The sequence below is a fragment of the Perca flavescens genome, chromosome 14 (assembly GCF_004354835.1).
Source record: "Perca flavescens isolate YP-PL-M2 chromosome 14, PFLA_1.0, whole genome shotgun sequence".
Taxonomy (NCBI): domain Eukaryota; kingdom Metazoa; phylum Chordata; class Actinopteri; order Perciformes; family Percidae; genus Perca; species Perca flavescens.
The window spans coordinates 10,804,822-10,825,048 of NC_041344.1; the positions used below are offsets into that span (position 1 = coordinate 10,804,822).

Below are 20,227 nucleotides of genomic sequence, written 5' to 3' on the forward strand. Positions count from 1 at the left end.
TTTAAAAAGAAGACAGAATCCATTGAGATTTAAGTACAGCAGAGGAGGGGAGAGAGATGCGTGGGCAGTAGCACAGAAACAATTGGCTGGTTTCAAATTGCATAATGTGGCTGTAAATCCTCTCTGGCTTATTATTACATCCTTACGCCACCTGCGGTCGCAGCCGCCGTCTACGAGTGCTCCAGTGACCAAAGCTGCACCAGCACGGGGGTGTGGGGGGTCTGGGGGTCGTCACTCTGCGTGATGAGACGAGGCGGCTGATGGAAGTCGGACACTAAAAGACTGGGAAAGATGGAGGGATGTAGGGGGAGCGTTCAGGCGAAATACATGGTCGTCAGTGTGTCGTGGTGGATCTGAACAGCCTTGGCCAGCGCCTGGGGGTCCCTGCCGTTACTCTGCCCTGAGACGTGGCTGCCCTCCGCACTGTCAGGAGCAAATGATAGCGGGAAACATTGTAAGTAACGTAAAAAAAAAAAAAAAAAAAAAAAAAAAGTAACTTAATGGCAAGATTTTTGCCATTACGTAATCGGCGGTAAACAGTCCTTCCAGAAAAAGTTTTTTTGTGATTATTGCGGGCAAAAATCCTTGATTATGCGGCACGTTTTCTTAAAAAATGCGATGGAATATTCTATATGATATTTATGCAATTTTATGAGAGGAAATTGCAAAAATTGCGGTTTGATGAAAAAGAGAAAAAAAAAGTGATCCCCCAACACCCTGCTTTTCGATGATGTTCACGTCACATAATTACGTCACTTCATAACGTTCCCATGGCAACAGGGGAAAATGGCTGCTCTTGTGTGAAGTAAACGCAACATTCTTCAACTTTCTGCTAAGATATATGTGACTTTTTTTGCAACGAAAATGTGAGGATTATGAAATCATGCAAGCCCCGCATTTTTTGCACGGAAATTGGCAATTTATGCGGCTAAAGTGCGGCGTATTTGAAAAAATGCTGCCCCCGCATCAATATGTGGACTTTGGCTGATTATGCCTTGAATTATGCGATCGCATAATCACATTTTTCTGGAGGGATTGACTAAAAAGTGAATTCATTCCACTTAAAAAAACTTTATCAAGTACATTCCTGCTACATGAAAAAAAGGTATTATAAAAGGTACTTCATGGTACAAAAAGTAAATAAAAGTAACTGATATTCTTAAATCATTACGACATATTTCAACTTCCCTAGTGACTAACTCAGTAGCTCAAGGTTGTGCGAGCTCACCTCTTCACACTTATACAATGAAATGTTCTGAACACATTTGTATTGAATTTTCCAGATGGTACTATACTAGCTATTCTAGTTGCTTTTTCACCCAGCTTAGTTTTTGTTATCTGACATTAAATCTAATTTAAAATGTAAAGTGTTTCCCCCCACCTGTCGTGCTCTTTGTCAACCAGGTGGTAGCGTGCACGGAAGGCCACCAGATGGGCGTAGTAAGCCGGTGCTGGGATGGAGACGGAGCGCGTGCAGCGGACGTAGGTGTGGCACAGCTGGTAGGTGAGGAGCTGGAACTCGTCGCCGGTGAAACAGTTGTCGTCCCACAGAACGTGGTAGTGGGAAGGCCGGCTCGTACCCTGGAGGGAGGGAAGCCAAATTAATTGCACCCAAGAGAAGGCAGCTCCATGGTGAATGGACAAACAATGAGCGGCTAAAATCAGGTGGCGCGGGGAGTCCTGGTTGCTGGAAAGAAGTTCATCCAACCACTGCTGCCGAAGTGCGGTTAAATAGAAATTAAGTTGCATAAAGATAAAATATCCCTTGAAATTCTTTCGCTGGTTGGTCTAAGTATGCAAACCATACAGTAAGCACAACAGTTCAATCAGTTTAAAGACATTTTTAGTATAGTTTGAAAAAGGCCTTGAATCTGCAATCTGAAAACCACAAGTGTAACTACAGCAATTTCAGTATGTGCAGGTATTCCGTCCTAAGTTTGCGTAATGCAAAGGAATACCTATATTATTGCACCATGCTATTGTGCCCTGAACTCAAAAAGTGAGAACATAATTATTAGTCCTCACCCTCAAGGCCCAAAATCTATTTAAAAAAATCATCTCGCTTGTCTTTGTCTTGAGAGTTAGTTATTTTTTAAGAGCAATGATATTTTCATCCTGCAATGAATCAAATCACTATAAAACTATAGTGCTCTATGTTATTGGTTGTTTTTTCAGTGAGTTTAGGGTTTCCAGTGAGTTTGCCTGACAGTCTGGGTTCGACGCACGAAGCCTACCTGGATTCCAGCGTGACTGCAGAGGTAAAAGTCAAACTCGTAGGGGTGGGTGATGTCTGTGTCCACCGTGGTGCCGGCAGGAATGTTTCCACTTCGTCCAACCTGCGAGATAATTTAACAAAATTGATTTAAGAGAAGTTCAAACTGCCTGAAAAATCCCCTTCAGAGGCCTTAGCAGTGACCCTGATACTAAATCCTTCTTTAATCTCCATTTTCCCCCTATTGGTAGATAACCTTATACCCCAATTAACCAAATCAAGTGAGTAGGCAGCCATACTGATTACAACCTCAACCTACCTTTGCTGCATGTCATCCCCCCCCCTTTCATTGCTTCAGCTGTCCTGTCAATAAAGGCCTAAAAATGCCCCAAAAAATAATCTTTAAAAATAATTAAGAGTACCCACTGGTATTGTCACTCCATTTTGTTACTCACCCGCTCGTTGCGATCGGCACAGAAGAGACGCGTGTGATGGCGTTTCTGTACTACGATGTAAGTAATTCCCGGCTGGTATTCCTTCTCTAGACTGATGCAGGCCTCCCTGATGGCCAGCAGCTCGTAGTACAGCACCTGCACGGAAAAACATGTGAGTTTTTGTGAAGTTGATGCAGAGGCAGATTGAAGAGGAAGATTTAGACTATCTACTACATAGCAGAATAACTTTACTAATATTAAGACAACCTGCAACTTGTCAAGAACTTAAGATCCTGTGCTCATTCTATAAAAAGGAAGAAAAAAAAATTATATATATACTTGTCTGAACTGTCCCTCTGACACTCCGTCCCTGTAGAAGATTATCCTGGTTGGCTTGTAGCGGGTCGATTTGTAGAACTGGATCAAGAGCTCTCGCACCATGGAGGCTAAGTCCTGGATGACCTCCTGTCTGGGCCTCTGGACCCGCACCGTAGCACAGTACCTGCTGGGGTGGGCGTCCATGCTGCCCACCACCTGTGGAGGCACAACATCAGTCAAATGGATCAGAAACGCAATTATTATGTGCTTTCCACCAAAGTATGCGAGTAATACAACAACAACAACAACACAAAATTACAGTTGTAACACGGTATAAACACTCAAATTAGGCCCTAAAATTATACCCAGCAGGGGAAAATGGCTACAGCCAGGCTTTTAGAGATGCAGCTTTCGTACTGCATTAACAATAGTGCTAAGGGAGAGTAAAATTTGACTGATATGAGTTTTGTAAGTGAAGTGAAAATACAAAATTGTTGGCCAAAAATGTAAAGTGAAGTCTCACCGCTGCAATAGATGGCTTTTTCCCATCTCCTGCTGGAGGATGAGTGACATCAGCCCCGAGGAAGATGACAGGCTGCTGGAACACAGAGGGTCTGGATGGACAACAAGAGGCTCAAAATTATCTGACGATCAATCTGTCACGTTGTCTTTTAGACAGCCAACAGATCACAGGCAAAGAGATCACAGAGTAAGCCAAGAAAATAAAAATGATGTTAATGTGACTGGGTGACAAAAATATATTTAAATGCTAATAAAAAAAGACGGATAAGCCCAAGCAGCAAGAACCCAGAAGGTCTTTATAGCGCTCAACAGTGTAAACATCCCATTGATTTTCTCCATAAGGATTTTGATTATCAGCCATAAGGTCTAAACCAGGGTTCTTCAACATTTTTAAGCCAAGGATGGAGCAGGGAACCCCTACTACATATTATATAAAATTAAGTTGCATATTAAATTGAGCCTACAATAATGTGTAGGGTGGCCTAAAGCCTTTATACATACCTTTATAGTGCATAATACCTTGTTGGTATGATATTATCAGTTATGTTACAATGTTAAAAATACTTGTGGCAGAGTTCATCCTTATTAACTGGATCTGTGGATGGCTATCTTAGTGATTACCTTACCATTAGGCCAGTAATCCTATCATCAATGCTTTTTTCACAAATAGGCTGATTTATATGTGCTAATATGTTGGATTCATGTTAAGACATTTTCATTTTTGAAGGGGTGGCCCCCCTGCAGTAAGTCTGTGGACCCCATAGGGGGCCCCAGACCCCCTGTTGAAGACCTCTGGTCTAAACCATCCGAGGCAGACTGACCACAAGCTACGAGGTTGGGTAATGAAAGTTTCTGTTCCTGTAAAAAGCCAGTGGTCCGTATGAAATCCAACATGTAGTTTTATTCGCGATCTTATGGAGAAAAACTCCACTACCCACAATCCTAAGTGTAACAGCGACGTCTCTGATTGGTCCAACTCGCTGTTACCATGGAAACATTTACCGTATTCCGGGAAACCGAGAACAGCTAGACCGAGCTTCTAACACTCAAGTCTACGATAGTTTCTCTACACAGTCTTGTACCTTTGCCTTTTTCAAGATGTCTTTTTGCGCCGAATCAAATGTTTTCTATTCACAATTCATCTGGTAGCTGGTTGGCTTGGTTTCAGGCTTGAAACTCTTTATTTAAGCCAATTTTTGAAACGTCAATGAAACAGTTGAATGGGGGAACCAGAGCCGTTAAAAAAGCTCCATTTGCTGTGTTAATTTTACCGTTGGTGTGGAACCAGGATGTTGTTGATTCCTCCCAGCTTGACGTTGATCTTGAGGCAGAGATTTGAGAGGGTCTGGGGGGACGTCTTCACTACGTTCTTCACCTGCACACACTGAGTGGCCATGCCAAGGAGGGTGTCACCCACCCGCTTAACCTCAGCTGTGGGTAAGAGAGATTGGATATTCCTTTAACTCCGCAATCACTGTTTACAGTATGTAGTTAAATGCCTCACAGACTTAATATGAATGAAGTGAGGCTACTTTATGTTTGTATAGCAGAAGCCTAGAGGCCACAGGTTTAGTACCAACCTTTCCATGAATGACTTCTTTATTTTGCTTTTTTGTTACTGTTGTTTTAGAAATAGTTATGTTTGTACCATAGACAGGCGTTTTCCCAGGCAGGATTACGATGATGAGCTGCAGCCCAGCGTAGGTGTTCTTCAGGTGTCTGAACATGGGCTCCACGCTGTCGGCTCCCTGGGCGTATTTACAGAAACACGGCTGGCCTTGGATTGGCATCCCAGCATCCTTTGAGATTTTACGCAGCTGGTCAGTGAAGCTCCTGAGCACGAAGAAAAAAGAAATGACCATACACACAGACTTGTTTTAATGTAACTGCCAGCAGAACATGGGTTTACTGTGATCTATGGATGGAAAGTCTGCAATTCTACTCGTCCCGTGAAGAAAAGACCTTGTTTTCTATTTATTTAAATACATTTGACTGGTTTCTTTAAATGTGAGATTTTCTTCATAGCTTCCAGAGCCTTTTTTTGTTTCACATACAAATGTGTGTATTATCTTACCTTGAATCATTCTTTAAGTTTTACCACTCCAACTAAACTAAACTAAACTAGCAATAACATTTATTTTTGTGAACTCACTTAAGGATCTCTTCTCTGCACTGCCTCTGGGTGGCAAAGCAGGCGATGGCCCACATCTTGATCTCCACTCCCGTGTGAAACTGCTTCCCCCTCATGTCCCACACCCCGTGGCTGGGTGTGGCCACCGTGCGGTTCTGCAAGGACAGTGCAGGGTTGATCTGCTGGGACTGGCAGTCACACAAACACATACAGTACAAAAGGGACATAGACAATGCATGGATTTAAAAGATACAAATGATTCAGGCAGCCAGTGGGATCTCAAGATCAAAGCCTACAGCTTATTTGATAGGATGATAGTGATTGATTGGCTGATCATGGCATTAGAGACAAATTAATTTTTTTATTTTGTCTGTGGTTGCTTCTGATTGGCTCATGCATTTAGCGTGTATTGCAGAACAAAAAATGTTTATGGCAGACATGCAAAACAGAGACCGGATGTCATCATGCATGCGTATTAGAGTATAAAACAGCAGCAAATTCTATAAGTAGAAGTTCACGGACAAAAAGAAAAGAAAAGATGCGAGAGATTCAAACAGAAAGAATTGTGGTTTACAGTGTGGGAACATCAAATGTGAGAAGAAAAAAAAAAACTATAGTTTTCACAGTTATCACAGGGTTTGGTTTATTTAAAATGTTGGTCAAACTGATGAAAGAGTTTCACGATACAGGTCACTGATCACTACTACAGTATCATAATAGAGTTTTTGGGTTTGGGGCTGAAATTCCAAACCACCAAATGTCAAGAGTTAGTATTATTATTATTCCAATTTCAGTTTTCTAGACAAGCTGGAGGAAGCCCTGCTGTCTCAAAGACACACACAGAGACATGTTGAAAAACAGACAAGCAAATGAAGCGTGATTTAAAGGGAAGGTACCATAAATGGTTCAGAGCTCACCCTGCCGCCATATTGCAGCATGGGGGCCGGCAGGACGCGACCCGTCACCTGAGCCATCTCATCTCGCACACGGAACTGAAACTCCTGGACGAACGGGTCGGCCTCGTAATTTGCACTCCTCACCTGAGAGGAAAGAACATTATTTTTTTATTTTACAGGAAAAAGGCACAAAAGGAGCAAGCTTTGGGGCGTTTTATCTCTCGTCCACAGGACACTCACCAGCCTGCTGATCTCCTCCTGTCTGTCTGGTGCAGAGCGGGCTGTTGCTTTGATCATGGTCGACGTCTGGTTGTCTGTTAGCTTTTTAATGCAGCGCTGTCCAGGTACAATGTTGCACACCTAAACAGAAAAACAGAAGTTTAGGATCATCAGGAGGAGTTAAGGAGGATCAGCCAATTTCTTGGGCGATTTATCCATTTACTGTTGACACAGCAGCTGCAGTAGGGGTTGGAGCAGTAAACTTATTAACGTTTACATTTTTCTGTCACTGTATGTCATAAATGAGCTCAACAAATCTGAGATGTGGGCTGCAATTTAGAGGTCTGGAACTAGGCTAAAGTTTACACATTCTGAGGCCCAACATCATCAAGCAGTGCGTTGGATATTAAAATGTTATTTTTATATATGGTACCGATTGGATTTTGATATTCCTGGTTTATGAGTAAAAGAAGAAATGAGCTTTGACTGTCAAACTGAAACAGACAGGTATTTTTTTTTACTGATATAACTCCCAAATACAAATTTTACTAGCATTTGGCAGTGGAATCATACAGTCACCATCGGTCCTCACCTCCAGGGGCAGGTAGGTGTGTTTCTGTTCCTGGCCCACCTGCAGACATGGCAGGTGGGGGTACTTCAGCTGCAGGCTGTACTTCTCTCTGAAGTATTGCGCCACTGTACGTTCAACTGTCTGACCGCTCTCAAGCTGCAACGGAAATCTGTGGATTTTAAGGCAACAAGAATGTCGTGTTCATGTGAGCCACGCGTTGATTGTGAGTTAACAACAACTGGGGTGCAATGTAGAAACGTACGTCTGGAGGCTGGCAGGGCGTCGGGTTACATTGCAGACTCTGTACTTCCTACGCATGGTTCCACAGTGGGTCACTTCCACTTTAAGACCTGTAAAGATGGTGGAATAAGCTTCAGCAACTTTTAAGCGACTAAAGCTTTTATTCATAGAGTGGAACAACTGAATAAAAGCCTACTTCACCGAGGTTCAGCTTTCATCTGTAACACGTTTATGCATTAAATAAACTGTCAAAAAATACAAAGCATCTAACAATGAATAGTCTACCAACATCAGAAAGCGGCAGTAGTTTCAACAACACACAAAGCCGTGCAGGGTAAGGCCTCGTGCTGCAGCATAGTAACAACATGCGCTGCCTTTCCTTGGTGATATACCTTTGATCTCTTTAGTGAACTTGACCCTGTGGGAGTCAGTGAGAGGGCGGGGCTGCTCGTCAATGTTGTGAATGTCCAGGACCTCACACATGAACTGGATGACTGGCTGTGCTTTATAAAAAGCTGTGGCTGACACTGAAAAGATACGGGACAAGATCAAAATCACTATGGCAATAGCTCAGCTGGAGGTGGATGAGGGTTTATTTAGAGCCATGAAGCACACACGTTGCTCTTTTGCATAAAGACTGGAAACAGGGAAACAGTTAGCATGGCTCTGTCCAGAGGGTGGTGATGACTAGTATTAGTAGACCAGCTCATAACCCCATGTTAGGGTTGTACGATAATGACAAAATGTGATATTGGGATATTGATTGTGAATATTGCGATATAGATATTAATTTTGATATTTTTAAACATATGTAAAATTACAAAAGTTAAGGGAAAACGCATCAAAATAGATTCATTACAAATAAAACAAGTTTTCGTACAACACTAGGTTTATTTCAACTGACATATTGGACTGGTCCAACATGAATAAATAAATAACGACCATGTCTACAAAACAGGACATGTTTTACTGGTTGGACAGTATAAAATAAACAGAACAGGACACAACTTTCTTTCGCTTCTCTGATTCCTTCCGTTTTGTTGTCTCTATCAATTTCTTCACTTACACTGTCACTCTGTTGAAATATGCACACACGGTACGCTCCATAGGGTTTGTCACGTAGTGAACCCGTGCACTGACGTGTACGAACATGTGCAAGTGGCACGGTAACTGGCCAATGAAACATGATCATTATAGCGTTTCAAGTGGACCCAAAAATCAAACACAATTAAGCCAGACAGCCAACGGACGGGAGGCAGTGCTCCACAAAATAAACAAAATATTGCATACTGATTGCGACACTTTCGATATATTGCGATAACGATATTGAGTAGATATATCTTGCAACCCTACCCCATGTAAAACCCCAAAGTGATGTTTTTAATCCTTAAAGAAAAACAATATCTAACAAGTTAATTACTGAATTTTAAAAGGTGCTGGTAGATGGATTTTGAATCCTATGGACAGAGTGAGACTAGCTGTTTCCCCCTGTTTCCAGTCTTTATGCTAAGCAAAGCAGATTCTGATTATAGTCTTATGTTTACTGCACATTGATTTTCTCATTTTAACTCTCAGCAAGAAAGTGAATGAGCGTATTTCCCAAAATGTCAAACTATTCCCTGTTCCCAGGTTCCACAGTGCTTACTCACCATCAATGTTGAGCATCATTTTCCACATGGCTGGCCGTACTGACTGATGGAAGCCAAACCAAACCTCTCTACCTCCACCAAGCGGGTGGTCGTAGCCCTCTGGGGAGGAGAAGAAGGATCGTCCGACAGGCGTGTACCTGATGAGGATAGAGAGGGACACAAATTGAAGTAGATTACATAAAAAGATGCTTTTAATCCATATGTCCATGTTCTATTCAAATCCCACGTGGGCCACCTAACATACTAAAACTATATATCTACCTGTGGTATTGTAGGGTGCATACACGTTTCCACCTAATTGCATCTGTTACAATACGTGACAACTTTGTGGTTGAAATACTGCATAATAAATTAAGGGAGTTATACAGTAGCTCCAGGATACAACTATCTTTGGATCACATTTCATGACCAGAAGAAATCTCTCATGCTTAATTCAGTGCCGTTTAGATCAAAGTTGTATCTTCATCTTCCTGTCATTGATACTGAAACATGTAACATGGCAGCACGGTGGCTCAGTGGTTAGCACTTCTGCCTCACAGCAAGAAGGTTCTGGGTTCAAAGTTTCGAGTTTGCAGGTTCTCCCCATGTTTGCGTGGGTTTCCTCCGGGTGCTCCAGTTTCTTCCCACCATAAAGACATGCATGCTAAGCAACTAGGACTACAGTTGAAAATTAGCCGACTGGCTAACACTGGCGCATTAACAGAAATGTTCATTAATGTGCATTGTCCTAATCAAATAAATACATGTCATGACTTGAAGTGTTTTGGTCAAGTTATAATACTTTATCAAACTTATATATATATATATATATATATATATATATATATATATATATATATATATATATAAAATAATAATAAAAATAGTGATTATCCCAAACATGTAGCTTATTTGAAATTGGTCAAAAGGAGGAAACTCACTTCATGGAGGGCAGGTGTCGAAGAACGACGTCCACGGCGTGAACAGGGTTGGTGCTGATGGGTTTTTCCAGGTTCACCGGCTCGGCCACACCGCGTCCCGTCAAGACTTCATGGAGCATGTGCCAGCTGACCAATGACACAAACTTAATGGTAACTTTAAACGGGCGGTCCTTCCCACCGTCACCTGGCAGGGTGACATCCAGATCGACCTGAAGAGGAAAACAAGATTTATTGTGGCTTACTGATCAATGATTTTTTTTTTTCTTTAAAAGCCTCCAAATATTACTTTAACCTTGGTATAATGCTGTTTTTAGGTGTGAGCCTATTTTCAGAGAGAGTGATAAGAAGACAAGAAAAGCTGACTTGAGCAGCCATTCACACAAAACCTGTGATCTTGGCATTCTTTCTCGAGCTAAACTGAGATTTTTTTGTTGGCCCATACAGAACACACCAGCATCCAAACTTTAGTGTAGAGTCTTACCCCACCGGTGGCGACAGGAAGCGGGGTAGCAGTGTAGAGGCTTCTCTTCCCATCGTAAACTGGCAGACAATCGCCAAAGATGGTCACCTTGAAATGCTGAACCATGGAGTCCACCACCTCCCTGAAAAGACCACCAGGGAAAATACACATCACTAGAATCAACGTACAGTATGAATCTAGGCTGACGTAGCTAAGTGTTGTTATTTGTATTTTTAAGAAGTATTAGCTCGCCCTCTCGTCGATTTTAAACTCAATCCGGTCTACAGTTTGTAAAGAACAGCTCTTTTCTGTCACCTGTTGACCCGGCGAGGGCATTTATCAGGCTTGATGTCCACCTCATACAGATAGACGTCGATCTTGGGTATATCCACTTGGAAGCAGTTGGCCAGAAGCTTAATGGGCTTCCCAAGGGTGCCAAAGCCAGGTCGCCTTGGCAACGCAAATAAAGCTTGGGCTTCAGCGGCTGCTCCATCGTCTCCTAAACAACACATAAATAATAAAAAATAAATAAGTAAAATTGTTTATATCACTCTTTGGCTTTCAAGATACATGAAAAAAATAATTTGAATATTCTTGTATATTACAATATCTATCTTGACAATTCAAAAGTATAATAATATATAAAACAAATTATGCTAATGTTGCTCTATACTGTTCACGGACACAAACCTTATCTCCAATCAACATTTATATCAATTCTGGACCATCTGTGTCCCACCGTCAACGTCCCAAAACAGCTAAAACAGAACCCGGACCAGTGATCATGAATGTGATCTCCCCTTTCAAAAACAAGCTCGGAGAGGAAGGAAGTGGTTATTATAAGGAGGAAAGAGCAGACAGTGGGTGCTGAGATTAAAAGATGTTCAGGGACGTTAAATTGCCTCATGTCAAACTGACAAAACTGAAACAAGTGGGCCAAGACTGTATTTCCCACACCAATCTGATGATGACCGTATAAAAAGGTCACAGAGTTGGTGACATTTGGAATAAAGACCAGCTCAGTGGTCACAGACTTCTCCTGACTGACATGGCCTTTGCCAGATGTGATAAGAAGTAGGCGGGTGACACACCACGCCAATCTGACACCAATTTTCAGAAATGCCAAACTGGAAAGTACTCAGTGAAAAAAAAAAAAGAAAATCACACAACCACACAATTTCCATAAATGTGACTCAGAGCATGCACACACATACACACAACGAACTATGTGACATAAGGTCTGCACACCGAGCTGTTAAAATAGCAAGAGCTGCACTTTGTTTGTAATAAGGGAAAAAAAGGTGTACGGCTGAAAAAAAAAAAAAAGCAATGATGAATGTGGCCATGAAATAAGTATGACAGAGCAGCTGTGGGTGGAAAATATTAAACAGTTTCAGCTCCTGTCAGGATCGAGGGCTGACCCTGGACCTGCCCTGACGAGGTACCATTCAGTGAAAGACTGCACTTTCTGCTCATACGTCCCCAGGTCGCTTCCTCCCCTGTGTCGTTCCCATGGCAATGGCACCCATGTTACTACAGTTTCCCCATGGCAACTAAAGGTATGCTGACAAGAAGAGGAAAAACAGGTGCACACACATCAGTCTCATTCATCGTGGAGGTCCAGTGGCAAAAACTATTTGAAATATTTGATTTACTTTATTGTGATGTCATTGGGATTGCAGTTCTCTGTATTTATTGACTACTTTATTATGTGATGCTTATCTCCTGCGTATAACCTATTTAAGCACCAGGTGTAATCAATCTGTTTTTACTATTTCTTCCCTGATAAAGACCCTGTGAGGTCTAAAACTAAAGACTGGCAAATCAAAAAGTGACAAAAGGAATTTGACCTTAGATTTCTTTCTGACATCGTAAAGACCAAATGATTAATCAATTAGTCAAACACATATTTGTTTGTTGCAGCCCTAAACCAGACTAACTGTACGTGAAGTTCTGGCAAAAATGTTTTAGATCTTTAGTTACTGTCAGGGAACTTGAGAGATCTAAAAACATATATAAGAACATTAAGTGGCTTTTTACACAGGGACACGGTAGATTTAAAATGACAACTTTCAAAAAGGTGAAATAACACACAAACAAACAAATGATAAAAGAACAACCCCAGAGTTTTGTTAACACAAAACACGGGTGAGGGATTTGAAGAAAAATCTGAGCAGACTTTTAAGAAACAACACCGCTATAAAGATAAAGCTTTTTTTTTTAACCCCTCAATTCATTAACTAGGAAGATGGCTCTAACACCCCATTACCATCGTGCTCACACAGTGTCCTATAATTTATCATTTCAGCCTCAATCAGAGGAAGACTGACCTGTAGAAGTAGGGCTGGGCGATATGGAGAAAATCAGATATCACGAAATTGTAATAATATAATCCTAATACCTCAATGTCAATATTGTGGCGATATTATAGGGTTGACAATTGGTGCTTTAACAAAATTTCTTAACAATGAAATTTTAGATAAATAATCTTCAGTAATGTAGATATAATGACTAAGTGAGGTAAAGGTGAAAATAATAGAAGAGCTAGAACAGTCTGGTAACAGAAAATGACATCACTTTACTATAAAGCAGCCTTTAAAACCAGGAAAAGACAACACTTACGCCATTTACGATATTACGATATCTAATTTAGTCTCATATCACGATATCAATATAATATCGATATATTGCCCAGCCCTATGTAGAAGCAACATAAAAAGTTTCCCTGGTGGGTCAGCTGCAAGTCATACTAATCAAGGGACATTAAGCTGCCCTCAATGTGCCTGTTAGAGAGGAAAAGCTCCAAATTGGGAGTTGAACACATCAGTGAGGAAATGAGGAGGAGTAAAGTACAGAATTTTCAATTGGAGCAGAAACAATTGGTCGATTATTGATTAATCAATTGACAGAAAATTAATCAACAACAATTATAATAATCGATTTCTCTTTTAAGTCACTTATCAACCAGAATTACCAAACATTCACTGGTTTCATCAGCTTCTCAAAAGTGAGGATTTGCTCTTTATATCATCATTCATTTAATATTTTTGGACCCTTGGTCAGAAACAAGCTATTTGATGGCATCCCCTTAGGACATTGTGATGGGATGTTTTACTGGTTTAACATTTATTAAACTAAATCAAAATAATTGAAAACACAACTGACAAATGATACTGAAAATAACTTAGTTGCGACCCTACTAAAGTATAGGCACAGTTGATAAATCGGTTATGTTTAAACTAAATATAAATGAGCCTATTAATCAAAGTCTGACTTGTTTCTTTTTTTTTTCTAAATCTGTTACTTTCTGATGAAGCTTTGTTCTGCTCATTAGATGAAAAGTGGGTAGGGAATAAATGGGTCAGTTTCAGTGAACCAGTTTGGCTCTTTTTCCACTCTCCCAGTCCACCACTGGGCCCAACAACATCAATGATATACATGCTGGGACTCATAATTTGTGCCCGTTGGCAAGTAAAATGACTATGTCCTGCCATGCTCAATTGATTTGTAATTAACAGAGACAGCGGTTAACTGAACATTATTCAATAACTCGCGTAACTATGGCAGCAGCTGGTGTGAAAGGCGCACACACGCACGCGCACACACACGCGCGCGCACACACACACACACACACACACACACACACACACACACACACACACACACACACACACACACACACACACACACACACACACACACACACACACACACGAAAGTGAGCCAGCCTCTCACCCTCTCAGGCTTCACGCACACCTGACGAGATCACCACCTGCATTTGACAGCCGGTAAAGAATGACGTTGACAATACAAGTGACCAGACTGGTTTGGCGCATACACACATGCACAAAGACATACACCGAGGCGCAAAAATGACCGGTAAAACACCGCAGAGGACCAACCAACCCAGTATATTAGCTATGCCAGTTGGGGCTGGAAATGAGAATTTGAATTACGTTTTCAAGCTGAGCTGCTTTTGCACCAGTGCCCATGATAGCCTGACAACTTATTTAACCACCATGTTAACGACTTAGATCAACTTGCAGCCCCCAAATGCTCAATCATGGGTGTCTAACTTGTGTCTAGCACTGCACACTGTCTGCAAATAACTCATGTGCAGCACCTGAACACCAAATTAAGCATGGCGGTTAGAAGAGGAATCCCACCTGTTGTTCCGATTTCCATTCATGAGGTCTCTGTCCGGATGACCCGGCACCCAGCGATTACTTCTCCTGCGAAGATTAAAACTTGACTATAGGTCCGCCGACTGAACGCCGCTCCCCGGCTACGCGACTCTCTGCTCCGCGGTCGCTGATTTGGAACCGGGCCGCTTGGGGGTCCCCTCGACCGGAGTCTTCTCCCCCGACCTTTCGTACCGCAACTGACAACTCAAAGTTGTACAAAATGTTGCAGCGATCGTACTTTCAAGTTCTTTCTGTTGTATCTGAAAGAAAAACAAAGTTATGTTCAGTGTCGGAAATGTTTGTGACAGTTTGAACACGGAGTTGGATACATTTCACTGATAGTCGTTAGCAGCGGTGGGTAAGCTAACGGCGATAGTTAGCTTTAGCCGACGACAACTAGCAACTCGACACACCAGACTGTTATGAATATTTACCCGGTCAGTGGCTGAATTAGTCCTCCCGGTTGGTTAACCTGACAATCCGGTGTTCTTCTTCTTTACCAAACAGATATATGAAGGCTTTTCTGCCCCGGCGTCCTCCTCGGTATCGGCAAGTAACCGGTCTGAAATCTGCACTTTACACCGCCCTCTAGCTCACAAATGTAAAGTTAGCGAGAATAGAAAATCAAGACTTCCGGAATACTCATTCATGATAAAAGCATGAACAACAAAACATAAATGTTGCAAGGCAGATGTTATAGCATCTGTCTTAGAGCTATTATTGTTCTACACACACACACACACACACACACACACACACACACACACACACACACACACACACACACACACACACACACACACACACAATCAGTGGTGGAACCTACATTTACTCAAATATTTTATTTGACATCTATAACTACTGGCTGCTTTTCAGATTAACATTTAACATACATGTGATCACCTTGTAAAATATTAATTACATTTCTGTACTATTAAAATTAATCTGTTTTGACTTGCAACCCCTCACATGTTGCATATGTTACTGGGTGTTAGTTCAATCAAAGACTTATTTTCCTTCTTATTTGACTATGTTAAAGGCCTTAAGCAAAAAAATAAAATTAAAAATAAAAAATAAAGCAAAAGCTTACATTATATTAGAACTATCAGACAAGTACTATTTCTGCTGTATTTTGTACAGCAGAAATGTATCTTTTGTTTCTGCTTTCCAATTCAGTATAGCATACTCTTGACCCCTCTGATTAGGAACCACTGCATAGATTAAATTACTCATTGGTTAATCAGTCAAAGTTGTGAAAATTGGCTCCACCTTGACCAAATACACCATTAAAATACTGCTTACAACGTAAGAATAAAATAATGTACAAAATGATATACAATTCTGTCGAAGGGCCAGTGTGACAATTATATTGACTTTTGATAGGCTTCTGTAAGTATCCTACGTTCCCGATTATTACCTGCTTCTTAAGGCCTTTACTTGAGTACAGTTTTGAATGCAAGATTTCTTTCTTGAAATTGAGTATTTTTACACTGCTGATATGTTGCTATCTCAACTTAAGTGATTTTTATTGCTGCATAGGCTATACACGACAATGTTATCCATCCCACAGGGAAGATCATCAGATTTCCGGTATTGCTCTGTGTAATTTTGTCTAACTTGACGAAGCTGTTGCTCCCTCCTCCTCCTCCTCCTCCTCCACCACCGAGGGAAATCCGTCGGAAATACCAACTGTAGAAAATAGCGTCACTTCCTAGAAACTTTTTTCTCAACTATTTACGTCATGTTTTGAAATAACTGCTTGTATTTAAGGTGTTTTTTCTATCCTGTCCTTTCCATCCAGGTAACAAAATATGATATGGTCGTGTACACACAATTACGGTATTCTAGACATACACACTCCATACTGAAGATGTCTCCAAAATCCATGGATATCATTTTTACCGCAGTTCCATAGAGAAACCATAGAAGAAAATAACCAGGAAATGTTACTTTTCAGCATTTGGAATTAGCACTGTTTTCCTGGGAGAAGTTGATGGAGCTGCCAGCAACTAACAGGTGTGAATTAACAGTCTTCTAATTGCCCCTAACTGTTTAAATCAACTTTGCTTTAGGGTGGATTGTTTTGGTGATGGACCAACAGTATTACATGTGTTTCCTCTTGTTCAACAGAATTAGGAGCATAAACGGCAGTCTCCGCAGAAGTGAATGATTATTGGATCTTTGCTCTTGTGTTAAATTAGAATGGAAAAGTTGATCAGCTGTTTTAAGAAGAGCCCAGATGCTGTGGCCAGGCTGATATGCTTCCCCTGGGCAGGTGGAGGGTCCATCCACTATGCACGCTGGGGAAACGTCCTCAGCAGCTCCATAGAAGGTAACATGCCATCTATAAGCGCTGCACTTTGCACTGTTTATCTTTAGTGTTTGCTCTAAATTCACAATTTATTATCAGATGTTTTAAATATTGCTAGTGTCCTTTGCTGAAAAGGAATTATGGGAACTTGAACTTGTCCTTGTACTGTGAAAACAAAGTCCAGACATGTTACAATGGGATTATATTCCTACTTGAAAAGTTTATTTTTTTTTGTCTGTCACTTTCAGTGTTTGCTGTCAAACTTCCAGGCAGAGAGAGTCGAGCCAAAGAGCCGTTCTTTCAGAACATGCAGCAGGTTGTGGACGAGGTTATAAGTGTGTTGTTACCGTTGCTGAAAGAGAAGCCGTTTGCCCTGTTCGGACACAGGTATGATAACAATAACGGCTTTATAAGTAACATTATATCTGTCATGCCCTGCTTTTTCTGTTCCACCCCCGACAACTTATGTTTTTATTAACGTTTGCACTATCTTTGTCTGTTTTTAGTTTTGGTGCCTTCACCAGTTTCGCCGTGGCAGATGCTCTGAAGAGACTGCACAACCTCGAACCCGTTCATATCTTCCTGTCTGGTGCATCTGCACCTTATGTGAGTTTATTTATTACATTTCACTGTATTTGGCAGTATCAATATATGTATCCAAGTCTCTGCCAACTCTGTTGATTAAGTGTAAAATGTCCAGATTTCCGTTTATATTTGAAAGCCTGTAGACAAGTTTGTCCCCCAGGTAGACCTGTGTAACTGATTCTTACCTATTATAACTGCAGCTAGTGGCATTATAACAATAATGGCTTGTTATTAACCTACACAGTATCTAATCTTAACCACAAGACCCGTAGTATTTTCATTTTCAAGGCTTTCGTCTTTAAATTTGCTATGGTTCAAAATGAGAACTTGATTTCCTGATAATGCTCTGCTAATTCATTAAAATAACTAAACCTGCATTGTGATGCTGCCAATTTGCCTGAAATAAAGTTTTAGTGCATAACTTTTTAAAATTAATGAACGTCAATGTTACATTCAAGCCATGGCCAAATTAGTTGCTACAAAGCTAATTAAGACTATCGGCTCCACAAAACTCTCTCTGTATTTCTCAGTATGGCTATGTTCAGAAACTGGTGTTGTCCGGCAACTTTCGCGCGCAGAAACTCAAGTTAAGATAATGACCTCTTCTGAAGAGTCATTCATATTTTTTTAATCCTCCGTGTCCTCCTTGGTTACTGGCAAATGCGTACAGTTTTGTTGTCATTACTTAGCATTCCTCATGGGGGTAGACAGAAACTACGCACTAGCTTTAAATAATTATTTTAGTGAGGTAAATCAATCAGTCCAGTTGTATTACCTTCAGAACAATACTGCCTGAAGAAAAAAAAAATCAATAAATGTAATCCATCACACAACACCATATTATTATCATATTCAATCCATCGGTTTTCCAAACCATTTATCCTGTTCAGGGTCGCAAGTGAATTTAACAATGTCATCTTTCAATAGCTCTAATAATATATAGAAGAACATTGTCAAAAATGTTCTCAGACACAATAAAGTCTTTAATGACAGGTGGCTGTTACACATATGACCAAAAAAAACTGTAAATTGAGAAGGAAGAACAGTGTGTAGATTTTCTATTTATTCAGAAGGAATTGGATACAATTCTAACTTGATGTAGGTCTACGGACCAAAACATCTGGTTTCTTCTACATATACAACTGTGTACACTTGAAGTTTAGACCTGGTGTTGATAATATACCATTAATATGTTGTGTTTTGTCGTTTAGTCAGAGACGCGTATCAAAGCCCCAAAGAGAAGCGATTTATCCGATGATGATTTTCTCAAGTGGTTGATTTCGATTGGAGGAACTCCTCCTGAGTTGCTGGCGAACCCTGAAGTGCTGAAGCTCTTCCTTCCTGCCCTGAAGGCCGACCTGCACATTGTGGAAAACTACAGGTGGGCTGACAACTTAATTTAATCTGTATTTACCCTTAATTTTAAATAATTTGGGATTCAGAGTGAAATGTTTGTAGTGACTGAAGTTGCTGACTTTCCTGCAGGTGTAACGAGCCAGACATTCCGTTTCTCTCCTGCGCAGTCACGTGTTTTGATGGAAAGGATGACATTCCTCATGACTTACAAGGTCAGGCCTCTCATGTCCTGCAGCAATGCGTTATCACCCTGTATGTCAGTTTCTGGATGCTCAAAATCAGAAATCAAGGAAAATTTGGTCCCAGCAAATGCATTTTACTTTACATCTGGCAGCTTGTTTTGGTGTTCTGCATATTAATTGAAATATTACTGATTTAGTGCCAAACACAAATGCCTACAAACACATGTACAAGTGCCCCATCTTTATGAGCACTAGCCTGCTGTAAGAAAACAAAGCATCAGAAAAAGCTAATATTGCTCCAAACTACATATCAGACAATAGGCGGTGTCTGTAGATTTTCATAAAAAAACATGTTATGATAGTACAGGACTGTTTGTGTTCTCTGTATATGCTGACTGACTCAGTTTAATAGGTCTCCCTGTTCATATGTAAATAATTGTATTTATATATTTTATCAACAGCTTGGAAAAGCATCACGTCAGGTGATTTCACCGTCAGGATGCTCGATGGATCCCATTTTTATCTGAAGGAGTCTGGAAATGAAAAGATTATATTAGACTATGTCACAAAGCAGGTGGAAACATCAGAAATGGACTATTTATAATGAAATCACTTTATATTTAAATTGTATATTATATCTAAAAATGTTTTTTTACTAATTCATTGTGATTGAAATTCATTCTGCAAGTAATTTCAGAAGTGTGAAAAATTGTGTCAAATCTGTGTGTGGTGGATAATAAAGAGTCATTTAACACAATTTGACTTTTGATGTATCAATATTAGGGATGCAACTAACAATTATTTTATTATTATTGATTCATCTGAATAATAGGTTAGTTTATGAAATAGTCAGAAGATTGTTAAAATTGCCGTCACAAGTTCCAATTGCTGAAGGTGACATATTTTTTTACTTTCTCTAATTACCTTACTTTTATGTTTTGGGTACAGCACACATTAATTAAAGAGCCCCTATTATGCTTTTTTCTGTCTTTTAGTTTGTTATATTGCTTTTTGTTTATGCAATAGGTGTATAAAGT

The 20,227-nt window shown here is 40.5% G+C and overlaps 2 protein-coding genes across 9 annotated transcripts; one reads left to right on the plus strand and one right to left on the minus strand.

Moving 5' to 3' along the window:
- Window positions 1-216: 216 nt before the first annotated feature.
- Window positions 217-15,337, minus strand: ago3b (argonaute RISC catalytic component 3b). 4 transcript variants are annotated; one of them, XM_028596926.1, is made up of 20 exons: window positions 15,191-15,337; window positions 14,739-15,016; window positions 10,888-11,071; window positions 10,594-10,714; window positions 10,113-10,321; window positions 9,193-9,329; window positions 7,936-8,070; window positions 7,566-7,653; window positions 7,325-7,472; window positions 6,754-6,873; window positions 6,535-6,657; window positions 5,639-5,772; window positions 5,135-5,319; window positions 4,758-4,917; window positions 3,488-3,578; window positions 2,986-3,180; window positions 2,668-2,802; window positions 2,235-2,336; window positions 1,382-1,581; window positions 217-423 (listed from the first exon to the last, which is right to left on the minus strand). In XM_028596926.1, the coding sequence occupies exons 2-20, from the start codon at window positions 14,755-14,757 to the stop codon at window positions 315-317; spliced, it is 2,595 nt and encodes an 864-aa protein (XP_028452727.1). In that variant the 5' UTR covers window positions 14,758-15,016; window positions 15,191-15,337; the 3' UTR covers window positions 217-314. The 4 variants fall into 4 exon arrangements, with proteins under 4 accessions (XP_028452727.1, XP_028452724.1, XP_028452725.1 ...); XM_028596923.1 differs by having other exon boundaries at window positions 5,639-5,805; XM_028596924.1 differs by having other exon boundaries at window positions 6,514-6,657.
- olah (oleoyl-ACP hydrolase) lies at window positions 14,327-19,947 on the plus strand. Of its 5 annotated transcripts, none has more exons than XM_028596929.1 (8): window positions 14,327-14,360; window positions 16,714-16,772; window positions 16,958-17,088; window positions 17,316-17,454; window positions 17,574-17,673; window positions 18,864-19,033; window positions 19,138-19,220; window positions 19,652-19,947. In XM_028596929.1, exons 2-8 carry the CDS (start codon window positions 16,750-16,752, stop codon window positions 19,792-19,794), a joined length of 789 nt encoding a protein of 262 aa, XP_028452730.1. In that variant the 5' UTR covers window positions 14,327-14,360; window positions 16,714-16,749; the 3' UTR covers window positions 19,795-19,947. The 5 variants fall into 5 exon arrangements, with proteins under 5 accessions (XP_028452730.1, XP_028452728.1, XP_028452732.1 ...); XM_028596927.1 differs by lacking the exon at window positions 14,327-14,360 and adding an exon at window positions 14,404-14,451 and having other exon boundaries at window positions 16,558-16,772; XM_028596931.1 differs by lacking the exon at window positions 14,327-14,360 and adding an exon at window positions 14,748-14,764.
- Window positions 19,948-20,227: the final 280 nt, after the last annotated feature.